The 14,162-nt window shown below is 20.8% G+C and overlaps 1 protein-coding gene across 4 annotated transcripts in view; it reads left to right on the top strand.

The window, feature by feature from the left end:
* Positions 1 to 3,718: 3,718 nt before the first annotated feature.
* Positions 3,719 to 14,162, top strand: part of LOC117178046 (nuclear factor NF-kappa-B p100 subunit) — a 79,428-nt gene continuing 68,984 nt past the window's right edge. For 3 of the 4 annotated variants that reach the window (XM_033369251.1, XM_033369248.1, XM_033369252.1), the window contains exons 1-2: positions 3,719 to 3,799; positions 11,001 to 11,144. In XM_033369251.1, coding sequence (XP_033225142.1) covers positions 11,091 to 11,144 — 54 coding nt within the window. In that variant the 5' untranslated portion in view covers positions 3,719 to 3,799; positions 11,001 to 11,090. The other variant, XM_033369250.1, reaches the window with a different exon arrangement.

Raw genomic sequence — 14,162 nt, 5'->3', positions numbered from 1 at the left:
TGGAAAATGGTTCACAAAAAAAAAATAGGCACAAAAAATCAGGTTTTTTTTGTTTAAACTGCATTTTGGGATAATAAATAAATTTTTTGAGGAATTTCATTGACACCGTCGGAAAGAGGAGATCTTAAGCAATAAAAATATATGTGTCTCAATTTTTTCTAGTGTCGAATAGTCTTAGTTATTGGCCGTTGAAAAGCAGTGTCCCGGTAGTGGCGTTTTGGCCGTTTTAGGGTTAAATTATAATTTTCCTTCATTTTTTTCTTTCCAGATTAAAATTATTATTTTCTGTTGTAAATTTAACCAATGTTTCTGAAAATATAAATTTTTGGTTCGAAAATGCATCTCTTTTGATAGCAATTTCGTCATTTTTGGAAAAAAATGTAACTGGTTGCAAACTCAATTTAAAATTGTCTAAAGTTGAAAATTGAATTATTTTAGTTAAAATTCAACTATTTGAATCAAAATTAAATTTTACATTGTCAATTCAACTATTTATAGAATATTCCTTTTGTGGCTAAAAATGTATTTTTTGTTTAAATTAATATGTTTAAGTTGAGGATTTGTTTATTTTTATGGTTGAAAATTAATATTTTCAATTGAAAATTTAATAATTCCATTTTCAGTGAAAATTTAATCTTTTTTATTAAAATCGCAACTGTTTGGTATAAAATTAAAACCATTAAAACATTGGTTGACGATTCAACGATTTTCTTCAAAATTTTTTCGTTAAAAATACACATTATATGATTATAATTTTATCTGTTTTATCAAAAAATTTCTAGCAATTTGTTAAAAATTGGTTTTTCTTTTGCCAAATTCGCCTGATTTTAATTTTTAATAAATATCGTTTTTGTTAAAATATAAACAACCTTTTTTGTTGAAAATTAATCTTTTTAGGCAGAAAATTCAATTTCGTAGATGAAAGTTGAACTACTTTCATTAAATTTTCAGCCAAGAAGATTAATTTTCTACCAAAAAAGAAGAAATTTCAACAAATTAGATACATTTTCAACTAAACAGTTTGAATAATTTGATACAAAACAGTTTAACTTAAACTAAATTGTTAACTTTACCACCAAATTATTGGATTTTTAAGCAAAAAATACAAATTTTCTCCAAGAAAATTGAATTTTTAACCAAAGAATATGAATTTCATCAAAAAAGTTACATTTTCTGTAAAAAAAGAAACAATTTTTAACAATAAAAAAAAAACAATAAATTTTTAACCAAATAAAATGAACGTTTAAGTAAGTAGTTCGATTTTCAACTAAAGGGTATAAATTTAAAAATAAAATATATAAATTTTCAAAAAATATATAATATTTGATATTTCAAAAAAATATAAATTTTAAAAAAAATTATAATTCCTATTAAAATGTTCATTTTTTAAGCCGGAAATGCGAGTTTTCTATAAATTACTTCAGTTTCTAACCAAATAGTTCAATTTCCAAACACAAGGATAAATTTACGAAAAGAAAGATTAATTTTCTAACAGAATAGACGAATTTTCGATAAAATAAATAAGCTTGCAAACGAAAAAATAAATTTTCAACGCAAAAGATTAATTTTCTATATGAAAAGACAAACTTTCGACAAAAAACATAAATTTTTTAATCCATAGTTGCATTTTCGACCAAAATAATAAAATATCTACCATAAGAGAAATTTAACAGAAAATTAAATAAATTTTCAACTAAATAGTTTGAAGAATGAATGATATATTAGTCAGATATAAAAAATTTATATATACAATATATGAATCTTGAGCAAAAAAGTCAATCAACAAATCAGTTGGATTTTTCAGAAAATACTTAAATTTCCAGTTAAAAAAATTAAAAACCAATAAATAAAAAAAACACGAATTTCAACCAAAAAAAGAGGTTTTAAGAAAGTAATTCAAAACTAAAGATTTGAATTTTTAAACTAAAAAGGTTACTTCTTTAGCCTCACATAATTAATTTCCAACAAAATACTAAATTTTCAGTTACAAAATTATAATTTCTTATAAATAAAAAATACGAATTTTCAACCCAATAAAGAGCTTTTAAAAGAAAGTATTTCAATAATAAAGATTTGAATTTTCAAGCTAAAAGACATTCATTTTCAAAGAAAAATGTAAAACTTGACATATTCCAACAAAAAAATATTTGAATGATAAATTAAAATCTTAAGTAAACTTAATCCAGAAATTCTCAAATGTATTAATCAGGAAAAATAAAGTTCAATCTAATTGTTGAATTTTTAAGCAAAAATAACGAATTAAAAAAAAAAGTTGAATTCTCAACCAAAAAGTATGACTTCTTAACCAAATTGTTCAATTTTTAACAAAATAATTGAATTTTCAACAAAGAAGATTAATTTTCTACCAAAAAGACGAATTTTAAATTTGTTTAAATAAATTTTTAAGAAAGTGCTCAACAACAAAATACAATTGTTCATATTAAGAAAAAAAGAAAAGCTTAACCAAAAATTAAGAGCAGCTGGATCTATCTAAAAAAACGAATTAGCAATAAATACTTGAATCCTCTACTAAAACAGATTAATTTTTAATTAAACAGTTACATTTTTAACCAAATTGATTTTCTATAAAAAAGACGAATTTTAAAGAAAATACACACATTAAAAGAAATGAATTTTCTACTAAACTGTTGGACTTTAGAGCTGAAAATACGATTTTTTTACAAATGAGTTGAATTTTCATCCAAATAGTTGAATTAAAAAAAAAAGTTTTTAAATTGAAAGATTAATTTTTTATCAAAAAAGACGAATTTTTGACAGAAAACATACATTTTTATTCCAATTTTGGAATTTTCGACCACGACTATAAAATATACCAAAGAAAAAATTTTTTTAAATTACATAAATTTCCATCTAAATAGTTTGCACCATTTTTTAGTTTCTATTTATTTAGTTTCCAAAAACTGTTAACTAAGTAGTTGAATTTTTAAGCCGATTATACGAAAGATTAATATATACTTTGCTAAACATTTAAATTTTTAATATAAAAAGATCAATTTTTAACCTTAAAAAATTAATTTTCAACAAACAAGTTAATCAAAAAATCAGATCAATTTTTAACGCAATATTCTTAAATTTTTATGTAAAAAATTAATTTCTTATAAAGAAAAAAAAAATTGTAGTCAATAAGAGCTTTTAAGAAAGTACACTTCAACACTAAATATTTGAATTTTCTGCCTAAAAAGATAAATTTTCAACAAAAAATGTAATAGTTGATATATTTCAACAAAAAAAGATTTTAATCACAAATTCAAAACAACTCGATCTATCTCGATTGATCTATTTTATTTAAATATTCCAATACTTCTTAATTTTTTTTAATTTCATTTTTGTATAATGAAAAAAAAATTCGTGTGTAATTTATTCCCGGGGGAATCCCCCTGTTACGTGACAAAATAACTTTTGTCGTTACAATAATCGATAATATTATAAATTATAATAAAATTAATACTTAATTCAGAAATTCTCATCAGATCCACTCCATGAAACCACAATAATAATGCATAACTTTATAAATATGTTTCTTTCTGACAACAAATGAAAGGCGAAACAGGAAATCTTCTGATTTCGTTCGACGAATGCTCATTCTCGTGAAATACGTTCCTTGCGATTGTGTAAAACTCACCAACGAGCCCAGCGAGAATCAAGTCTTTTGATTGGTTGGCTTCAAGTTATACACCGAAACACACAGTCAGAACTCGGGGAAGAACCTGCCGTGCTTAACAGTGTTAGAAGAATGACATATAAGTGTATTTGAGGAAACAAAAATAGTTATTGTTCGGTGAGTATGCGGAGAAGATCGATTTTAATTATTTTCTTCTCATCTCTTTAAAATCTTCCATTGGTGCCGTTATTTTATCCCTTAAGCCGTATCTGTAAGAATTTTTCTGATCTCGTGTGTTCTTGTCGAGCGGCAGTGTTTCGGCAAAAAGTTATTAAAAAACGAATGGAAAAGGCCGGAAATGTTTGAAACGGGAATGATTTATCAACAGGTCGAACAAAAATATTGTGACTTTTATCAATATGGTAGTTTTTATTCCTTTTTTAAATTGTTTTGTCTTGACGTGAGTCGTCATTTTTAGGTTAGGTGAGGTTAGCTCAAGGCAAACAAACAACCCTTTCAGATTGACAATACTGCGCAGCACTTTAAATTCTGACGAATTTTATTTAGTTTTCATTACATTCGGAAGTTGTATTGAAGTGTTTTTACGTTTTTAATGTGAATTTTTGAATAAATAAGTGAATTTTTAATATAAAATGTCCAGTTTTTAACCGAAAAGGGAGTAGATAAATTTTCAATTGCGAGAACTAATTTTTATTAAAAAAAGTTTCAACAGACAGTTAAATTTTCAGCCCTTGAGTATGAATTTTTAACAAAAAAAGTTCATTTTTAACGATTCTCTTAAATTTTTAGGTTAAAAGTAATTTTTAATCAAAAAATACATGCGCGTAAGAATGAACTTTTATAACATTATTTCAACAGAGTGAATTTTACAAACAAAAAGATTTTCATTTTAAATCCAAAATAATTTAATCTGAAAAAACCAGTCTCTATAAAAAAGTTTAATTTTATACAAAAATGTTGAATTTTTAAGCCAAAAACACGATTTATCTACAAAAATATTAAATTCTTAACCCAAGAATAAGAATTTTCAACAAATTAGTTGAACTTTTAATAAAATATAAACGTATTTAATTTAAAAATTAATTTTTAACAACAAAAAATGAATTTTTGACCCGAGAATAGGCATTTAAAAAAAAAAAAGCTTGATTATCTAGATCATAAAATTATACTTTTACCCGAGATTAAGAATTTTCATCAAAAGAGTTTGTTTTTAAACAAATTATTTGAGTTTTCAATAAAATATACAAACTTTCAATTGAAAAATTAATTTTTAACAACAAAAAAACGTTTTTTTAACAACAAAAATCACATTTTAAATCCCATAATAGGAATTTTCAACAAAAATGTTAATTTTCGACTAATTTGAATTTTGAATGGAATATAAAAAATTTCAATTAGGAAAATTAATTTGTAACTGAACAATCGGAATTTTGAATAAAAAAGTTAATTTTCAACAAATTAGTAGAATCTTAAATAAAAAACAACCATTTTCAATTAAAAACCTAATTTTAAACCAAAAACGAATTTTTAACAAAAAAAACTACATTTTTAGCCCGAGAATCGGAATTTTCAACAAAAAAGTTAATTCTAGACAAATTAGTAGAGTTTACAATAAAATACTTAAAATTTCAGATAATAAAATTATGTTTCAAAAAGCAAAAAAAAACAAATTTTAAAATAAAATGATAAATTTTTAACCAAAAGAATGAATTCTTTAAAAAGTTGTTCAAGTTACAACCAGGGAGTTAAAATTTAAAGAAAAAAGTATGATATTTGATATTACAAAAAGAAATTTGAATTAAACATTAAAATGTCTGGATTTAACCAAAAAGGCGAATTTTTAATAAAATACTTGAATATTTTACTAAATCAGATAAATTTTCAACCAAATTCTTGAATTTTAAGCCAAAAATACGATTTTTCTACAAAAATATAAAATTTTTAACCCAAGAATGAGAATTTTCAACAAATTAGTTGAACTTTTAATGTAATATAAACATTTTAAATTAAAAATTAATTTTTGACATCAAAAATTAAATTTTTGACAAATTTTTTGAATTAAAAAAAATAAATCTTCTAATAAACAAATTATATTTTAAGTTGAGAATCAGGATTTTCAACAAAAAAGTTAATTTTCAACAAATTAGTAGAATTTTAAATAAAAAACAACCATTTTCAATTAAAAACCTAATTTTAAACCAAAAACGAATTTCTAACAACAAAAACTAAATTTTTAACCCGAAAATCGGAATTTTCAACAAAAAAGTTGATTTTAGACAAATTAGTAGAGTTTACAATAAAATACTTAAATTTTCAGATAATAAAATTATATTTTAACAAGTAAAAAACAAAAAAACAAATTTTAAAATAAAATGATAAATTTTTAACCAAAAGAATGAATTCTTTAAAAAGTTGTTCAAGTTACAAGCAAGGAGTTAAATTTTAAACAAAAAAGTATGATATTTGATATTACAAAAAAAATTTGAAGTAAAAATTAAAATATCTGGATTTAAGCAAAAAAGCGAATTTTTAATAAAATAGTTCAATATTTTACTAGATCTGATAAATTTTCAACCAAAAATACAATTTTTCTACAAAAATCTTAAATTTTTAACTCAAGAATGAGAATTTTTAACAAATTAGTTGAACTTTTAATGTAATATAAACATTTTCAAAAAAAATTAATTAACAACAACAAAAAGAACGAATTTCTAACAACAAAATTAAATTTTTAACCCCAGAATAAGAATTTTCCACAAAAAAGTCAATTTTCAACAAATTAGTTGAATTTTTATTAAAATATAAACTTTTTCAATTAAAAATTTGTAACAAAAAGAAAAAAAACTAATTTTACAATCCGAGAATAGGAATTTTTTACAAAATACTTATATTTTCAGATCATAAAATTATAATTTAACGCGAGAACGATAATTTTGATCAAAAAATTTATTTTTTAACAAAATAATTCAATTTTTAATAAAATATACAAATTTTCAATTGAAAAATTAATATTTAACAACAAAATACGATTTTTTAACAACAAAATTTAAATTTTTGACAAATTAATTGAATTAAAAAAAACTAAATCTTCTAATAAACAAATTATATTTTAAGTCGAGAATCAGGGTTTTCAAGAAAAAAGTTAATTTTCAACAAATTAGTAGAATTTTTAATATAATTTAAAAAATTTTAAGTAAGAAATTAATTTTCAACTCGATAATAGAAATTTTCAGGAAAAAAGTTAATTTTCAGAAAATTCGTTGAATTAAAAATAAAATATAAACAATTTTTAACAAAAAAGTAAATTTTAGACAATTTAGTAAAATTTTTAATAAAATACTTAAACTTAAAAAACTTAAAAAGCGTGATATTTGATATTACAAAAGTTTTGAATTAAAAATTAAAATAGCTGGATTTAACCAAAAAAGCGAATTTTTAACAAAATACGTGAATACTTTACTAAATAAGCTAAATTTTCAATCCTAAATTTTCAACCAAAATCTTTGAATTTTAAGCCAAAAATACGATTTTTCTACAAAAATATTAAATTTTTAACCCAAGATTGAGAATTTTCAACAAATTAGTTGAACTTTTAATGTAATATAAACATTTTCAAAAAAAATTAATTAACAACAACAAAAAGAACGAATTTCTAACAACAAAATTAAATTTTTAACCCCAGAATAAGAATTTTCCACAAAAAAGTCAATTTTCAACAAATTAGTTGAATTTTCATTAAAATATCAACTTTTTCAATTTAAAAATTTGTAACAAAAAGAAAAAAAACTAATTTTACAATCCGAGAATAGGAATTTTTAACAAAATACTAATATTTTCAGATCATAAAATTATACTTTGACGCGAGAACAATAATTTTAATGAAAAAAGATAGTTTTCAACAAATTAATTCAATTTTTAATAAAGTATACAAATTTTCAATTGAAAAATTAATTTCTAACAACAAAAATTAATTTTCAATCGAAAAATTAATTTTTAACAACAAAAATTAAATTTTTGACAAATTAATTGAATTTAAAAAAACTAAATCTTCTAATAAACAAATTATATTTTAAGTCGAGAATCAGGGGTTTCAACAAAAAAGTTAATTTTTAATAAATTAGTAGAATTTTTAATATAATTTAAAAAATGTTAAGTAACAAATTAATTTTCAACTCGATAATAGGAATTTTCAGGAAAAAAGTTAATTTTCAGAAAATTAGTTGAATTTTAAATGAAATATAAACAATTTTTAACAAAAAAGTAAATTTTATACAAATTCGTAAAATTTTCAATAAAATACTTAAACTTAAAAAACTTAAAAAGTGTGATATTTGATATTACAAAAATTTTGAATTAAAAATTAAAATAGCTGGATTTAACAAATATATTTTGTTACTTTCAACCAAATGTTAAATTTTCTTCTAAATTTTTGAATTTTAGAGCCGAAAATACTAATTGTCTATAAAAGAGTTGAAATTGCAATAAGAAAAAGTTAATTTTTCACAAATTAATTGAGGTTTCAAATAAATACTTAAATTTTCAGTTAAAGAAATTAATTCTTGACAAAAATAAAAAACAGATTTTCAAACTAAAATTATATCTAATAAAGTAGTTCAAAATTCAAACATAGCGTTGAATTCACTACCTAAAAAGATTAATTTTCAAATACAAATTTTAATAGTTAGTATTTCAACAAGAATAGGTTTTAGTTCAAAATATTAAACAAATTAATTTAACCGACAAAAATGAGCTTTGAATCAAACATGTTAATTTTTAACGAAAAAAATAGTTTTCTACAAACGACTTTTCGACAAAAGAGTTTAATTTTTTTCCAAATTGTTGAATTTTTAACAGAAAAAGTTAATTTTCAACAAAATAATTATTTTTCACGTTAAAAAATTAATTTTTAGCAAAAGAAATGAACTTTTATCTAAAATTATGAATCATTAACTAAAAAAATTAACCCTTTGAGAAAGTAGTTAAACTTTTAACCAACGAGTTGAATGTTCAACAGAAAAAGATTTTAATTAAAAATTAAAAACAATTGGATTTAAGCAACAAAAACGAATTTTTAACAAAATACTTGAATCTTCAACAAAAGCAGAATAATTTTCATCCATTTTTTATAAAAAACTGTTTACTTTTTTAAAAGAGGTAAATTTTCAACAATTAAATTAAATTTTCACTCAAAAAAATTATCTTTAACAAAAAATAAAACAATTTTTAACTGAAATATTATAAATTTAAAAAAAATACAAGCTTCAACCCAGGAGTTGATTTTTCAACTAGAAAGGTGGATTTTCGACAAAAATTGTGATAGTTTATATTTGAACAAAAATAAGTTTTTTTTTTAAAACTAAAAACAGGTGGACTTTACTAATAAAAAAATTTTTTAACCAAATACTTTCTTTCAAATATTTTCTATAAAACAGTTGAATTTTCACCAAAAAAGTTTTAGTTTTCAACTGAAAAAGTTTAATTTTTAATCCGAAAGTTGTAATTTTAATAAAAGGTGACCTAACAGAAAGAGATGAATTTTCAAACTAAAATGATGAATGTTCAACAAAACAGTTAAATTGTTCAATAAATAGTTAAATTTTCAACGAAAAAGCTGAGTTTTTAACTAAGAAGATTAATTTTCTATCAAGAAATACGAATTTTCAACAAATTATATAAATTTCCAACTAAATAGTTTGAGCAGTGGATGTATTATTAGTCCAAATTTTATTTGATTAATTTTCAGTTTATTTTCTTACCAATTCTAAATTGTTTAAACTAAATTGTTACATTTTTAAACTAGAAAAGATTAATTTCAACAAAAAATTGTGTAGTTTTGACGAATTTTCTACAGAACATTACAATTTTTGGTATTGGAATAGGAATTTTCAACATAAAAGTTAATTTTCAACGAAATAGATCAATTTTACAGTTAAAATAAATAATCTATAACACCAAAACTAATTTTTACATAAAATTATAAATCTTCAACCAAAAAAATCCTATACTATAACACATTGATTTTCAATCAAATAATTGTATTTAAACAAAAAAACTTATTTTTTGCAAGAAAAAGATGAATTTGCAACAAAATAAATACATTTTTAACCGAATAGTTGATTTTTTTTAAATTGTTGAATTTTAGAGCAAAATATAAGAATTTTCAAAAACTACATAAATTTTCATCTAAATAGTTTGAACAATGGATGTGATGTTAGTCCAAATTTTAGTTGATTAATTTTTAGTTTATGTCTGTTTTGTTTCTAAAAATTTTTAACTAAATAGTTCCATTTATAAATAAAAAATATATCAATTTTGAACCAACAGTGGAGTAAAATGTTTAATTTCAAGAATTAATTTTCAATTTAAGGACGAAAGGACGATATTTTAATTAAATACATAATTTTTTAACCAAATATAAATGTATGAATTTCTCACTAAGAAGATTAATTTTCTAACAAAAAAGACAAATCAACCAAAAAAATTAATTCCCAAAAAATTAATTCATGTTTTTTTTTGGTGATTTTTTTTTCAACAGAAAATTTATCTTCCTGGTTCAAAATTTATGTTTTTGTTGAAAGTTCCACTGTTTATTTGAAAGTTAATTTTTTTCTTGAAAATTCCTCTTTTTTGGTAGAGAAATGAACCTTTTAGGTTTAAAATTGAAATTTTTGGTTGAAAATTCAACTATTCCTGTCGAAAAATTATAATTTTAATTAAAAATGTATCCTTTGATTGAAAATTTAACTGTTCCATTTTTAGTAGAAAATATATTATTTTCAGTTTAATATTCAAATATTTATTTGAAAATTCGTATTTTTTAATAGAAAATCAATCTTCTTGATTGAAAATTTAACTTTTTTGTTAAAAATTATTTCATCTTGTTGAAAATGAAATATTTTTTACTTGAAATCTTAGGAATCTCAAGCGTCTTTAATTAAATCTAATATAGTATTCTCATTAATTTTACTTATAAGAATAGATTAAATTTCAAGAAGTAGTTATGTTTTTAGTATTATTTATTTAATTATTTAACGATAATATATTTAAGAATATCTTCCAATGTAATTTGTCAAGGTTTTCGAAATTAAACATACTAATTAAATTCTTGGAAACTTGTCCCATTAAAAAATTACTATTTTAAATTTTTTCCACATTCAGATATTTAAAAGGACTTCAAAGAACTATTGTTTATAAAAAATTCAAGAAATAATATACATATTCTGAGTTGAATTTTTAAAAACTTTAAATCTTGAGATACTTGAAAAAAATCTGAAATTTTCAGGAAATTTTTGTTCAGAATTTGAGTAAAACCTTCAAGAAAATACCATTTTTTGTTTACTATTTTTTTTTAATTTAGGACCGACACAAATGAGCAACGCTGGAAATTTTAGTCCAAGCTCAATGGAATCTTTGGGCATTGGCTTTGAGATGTCTCCAATGTCGATTGATGAGGCATCTCCAAATCATGCCACGGATTATATCACAATTCCGGGTGCTACAGGTATTTATAATTGTTTAAATAAAACATTTGTGTTTTTTAACGAATTTACAGGCCTCGGACTTCAAAAAAAAAAAAAAAAAAAACCACTAAAGACAGTATTTTCATACAAATTGTATGAATTCAATTTTCTACTTAAAGAGGCGAATTCTCTGCAAAACAGTTGAATTTTTAAGAATAAAGTACTAATTTTCCACAAAAAATGGAATAGTTGATATTTAAACAAAAATGGTTTTTAATTTTAAATAAAAATCAGTTTAATTGAACTAAAAAAAGACGAAGTTGAATTTTTAACAACAAAAAGTCGATTTTCTGTCAAAAAGACAAATTCTTAACAAAACACTTATATTTCCTACCAAATAGTTGATTTTTTAACTAAAAAATATAATTTTTTAATCAAAAATCAAATAGTTACCTTTTCAGTTAAAAAAATGAATTATTAATAATTATTTTCAACAAAGTAGTTGAACTTTTAATAAAATTTCAATTAAAAATTAAAATAGCCGGATTTAACAAAAAAAGCGAATTTTTAACCAAAAAAAATTGAATACTTCACTAAATCAGATAAATTTTCTACCCAATGTAAAATTTTCTACCAAATTGTTGAATTTTTAAGCCAAAAATACGATTTTTCTACAAAAATATATAATTTGTAACCCAAGAATAAAATTTTTTAACAAATTAGTTGAATTTTCCACAAAATATAAACATGATCAATAAAGAAATTAATTTTTAACCACAAAAAACGAGTTTTCAAAAACAAAAACAAATTTTTAACCCGAGAATAAGTATTTTCAACGAACAAGTTAATTTTCAAAAAATTATTAGAATTTAGAATAAAATATACAAATTTTCAATTGAAAAATTAGATTTTAGCAACAAATCAAAACGATTTTTTAACAATAAAAATTACAGTTTTGACCCCATGTTAGGAATTTTCAACAAAAAACTTAATTTTCGACAAAATTAGTTGAATAAAAAAAAATCGTTAAATTTGCAGATAAAAAAATTATATTTTAACTAGAGTTTTTAACCAAAAAAATTTAATTTTGAACAAAATATTTGAAATTTTAATGTAATATAAAAAATTTCAATAAAATCATTATTTTTTAATCCGATAATAGTAATTTTTAACAAAGTAATAGAAATTCAAATAAAATATAAAATGTTCAATTAAAAACTTAATTTTAACCACAAAAAGAGAATTTTTAACAAAAAATTTAAATGCTCTACTAAAGCAGATAAATTTTTAACCCAAGAATAAGAATTTTCAACAAATTATTGGAATTTTTAATAAAATATAAACGTTTACAAATAAAAAACTAATTATTAATAACAAGAAAAAGGCGAATTTTAAACCCGAGAGTAGTAATTTTTAACAAAACACTTAAATTTTCAGATAAAAATAATTATACTTTAACCCGAGAATAAGAATTTTCATCAAAAAAGTTAGTTTTCAACAAATAAGTTGAATTTTTAATCAAATATATCAATTTTCAATTGAAAAATTCATTTTTAAAAACAAATCCAATTTTCAACCCCGTAAAAGGAATTTTCAACAAAAAAAGTTAATTTTTGACAAATTAGTTTAATAAAAAAAAATACTTACATTTTCTGAAAAAAAATTATCTTTTAAGTCGAGAATCGGAGTTTTTGACAAAAAAGTTCATTTTTAACAAATTAGTTGAACTTTTAATAAAATATAAACATTTTCATAAAAAAAATTAATTTTTAACAACAACAAAACGACTTTTTAACCAAAAAATGAGCACTTTCAACAAAAAAGTAAATTTTTAAGACATAAGTTGAATTTTTATTAAAATATATACATTCTCAATAAAAAAATTAATTTTTAACAACAAAAAATAAACGAATTTTTAACCCAAGAATAAGCATTTTCAACAAAAAAGTAAATTTTTAACAAATTAGTTGAATTTTTAATAAAATATATACATTTTCAATGAAAAAATTAATTTTTAACAACAAAAAAACGAGTTTTCAAAAACAAAATTAAATTTTTAACCCGAGAATAAGAATTTTCACAAAAAAAAAATAGTTTTCAACGAATAAGTTGAATTTTTAATAAAATATACCAATTTTCAATTGAAAAATTAATTTTTAAAACCATAAATTAAATTTTTAACTCCATAAAAGGAATTTTCAACAAAAAAGTTAATTTTTGACAAATTAGTTTAATAAAACAAAATATTTAAATTTTCTGAACAAAAATTATATTTTAAGTCGAGAATCGGAGTTTTCAACAAAAAAGTTAATTTTCAATAAATTAGTTGAACTTTTAATAAAATATAAACATTTTCAATAAAAAATTCATTTTTAACAACAAAAAACGACTTTTTAACCCAAAAATAAGCATTTTCAACAAAAAAGTAAATTTTTAAGAAATTAGTTGAATTTTTAATAAAATATATACATTTTCAATAAAAAAATTAATTATTAATAAAAAGAAAAAGGCCGATTTTCAACCCGAGAATTGGAATTTTTAACAAAATACTTAACTTTTCAGATAATAAAATTATACTTTAACCCGAGGATAAGAACTTAATTTGCGAAAAAATTAGTTGAATTTGAAAAAATCGTTAAATTTGCAGTTAAAAAATTATATTTTAACTCGAGTTTTCAACAAAAAATAATTTCAACTATACAGTTGCATTTTTAAACAAAAAATTCTTTTTTTTTTATATAAAAAAAGGCAAATTGTTAATAAAATACATATATTTTATACCAAATAGTTGATATTTCTATAAAAGAAGACAAATTTTAAACAAATTATATAAATTTTATCTTTGAAAAATGGTAAACTTTTAATAAAAAAATGTTTAGATGAATTTTTAATGAACAATTGAATTTTCAACCAAAAAAAATCAATATTCATCGAAAAATCGAATAGTAAAAATTTTCAGTTAAAAACACTAATCTGCAATTTAAAAATAATAATTTTCATTAAAAATAAATCGAATTTTCGACAAAACAGTTCAATTTTCAAACCAAAGAGACGAATTC

This window comes from Belonocnema kinseyi, chromosome 8 (genome assembly GCF_010883055.1).
Source record: "Belonocnema kinseyi isolate 2016_QV_RU_SX_M_011 chromosome 8, B_treatae_v1, whole genome shotgun sequence".
Taxonomy (NCBI): domain Eukaryota; kingdom Metazoa; phylum Arthropoda; class Insecta; order Hymenoptera; family Cynipidae; genus Belonocnema; species Belonocnema kinseyi.
This window is presented reverse-complemented; position numbering and strand designations above follow the sequence as displayed.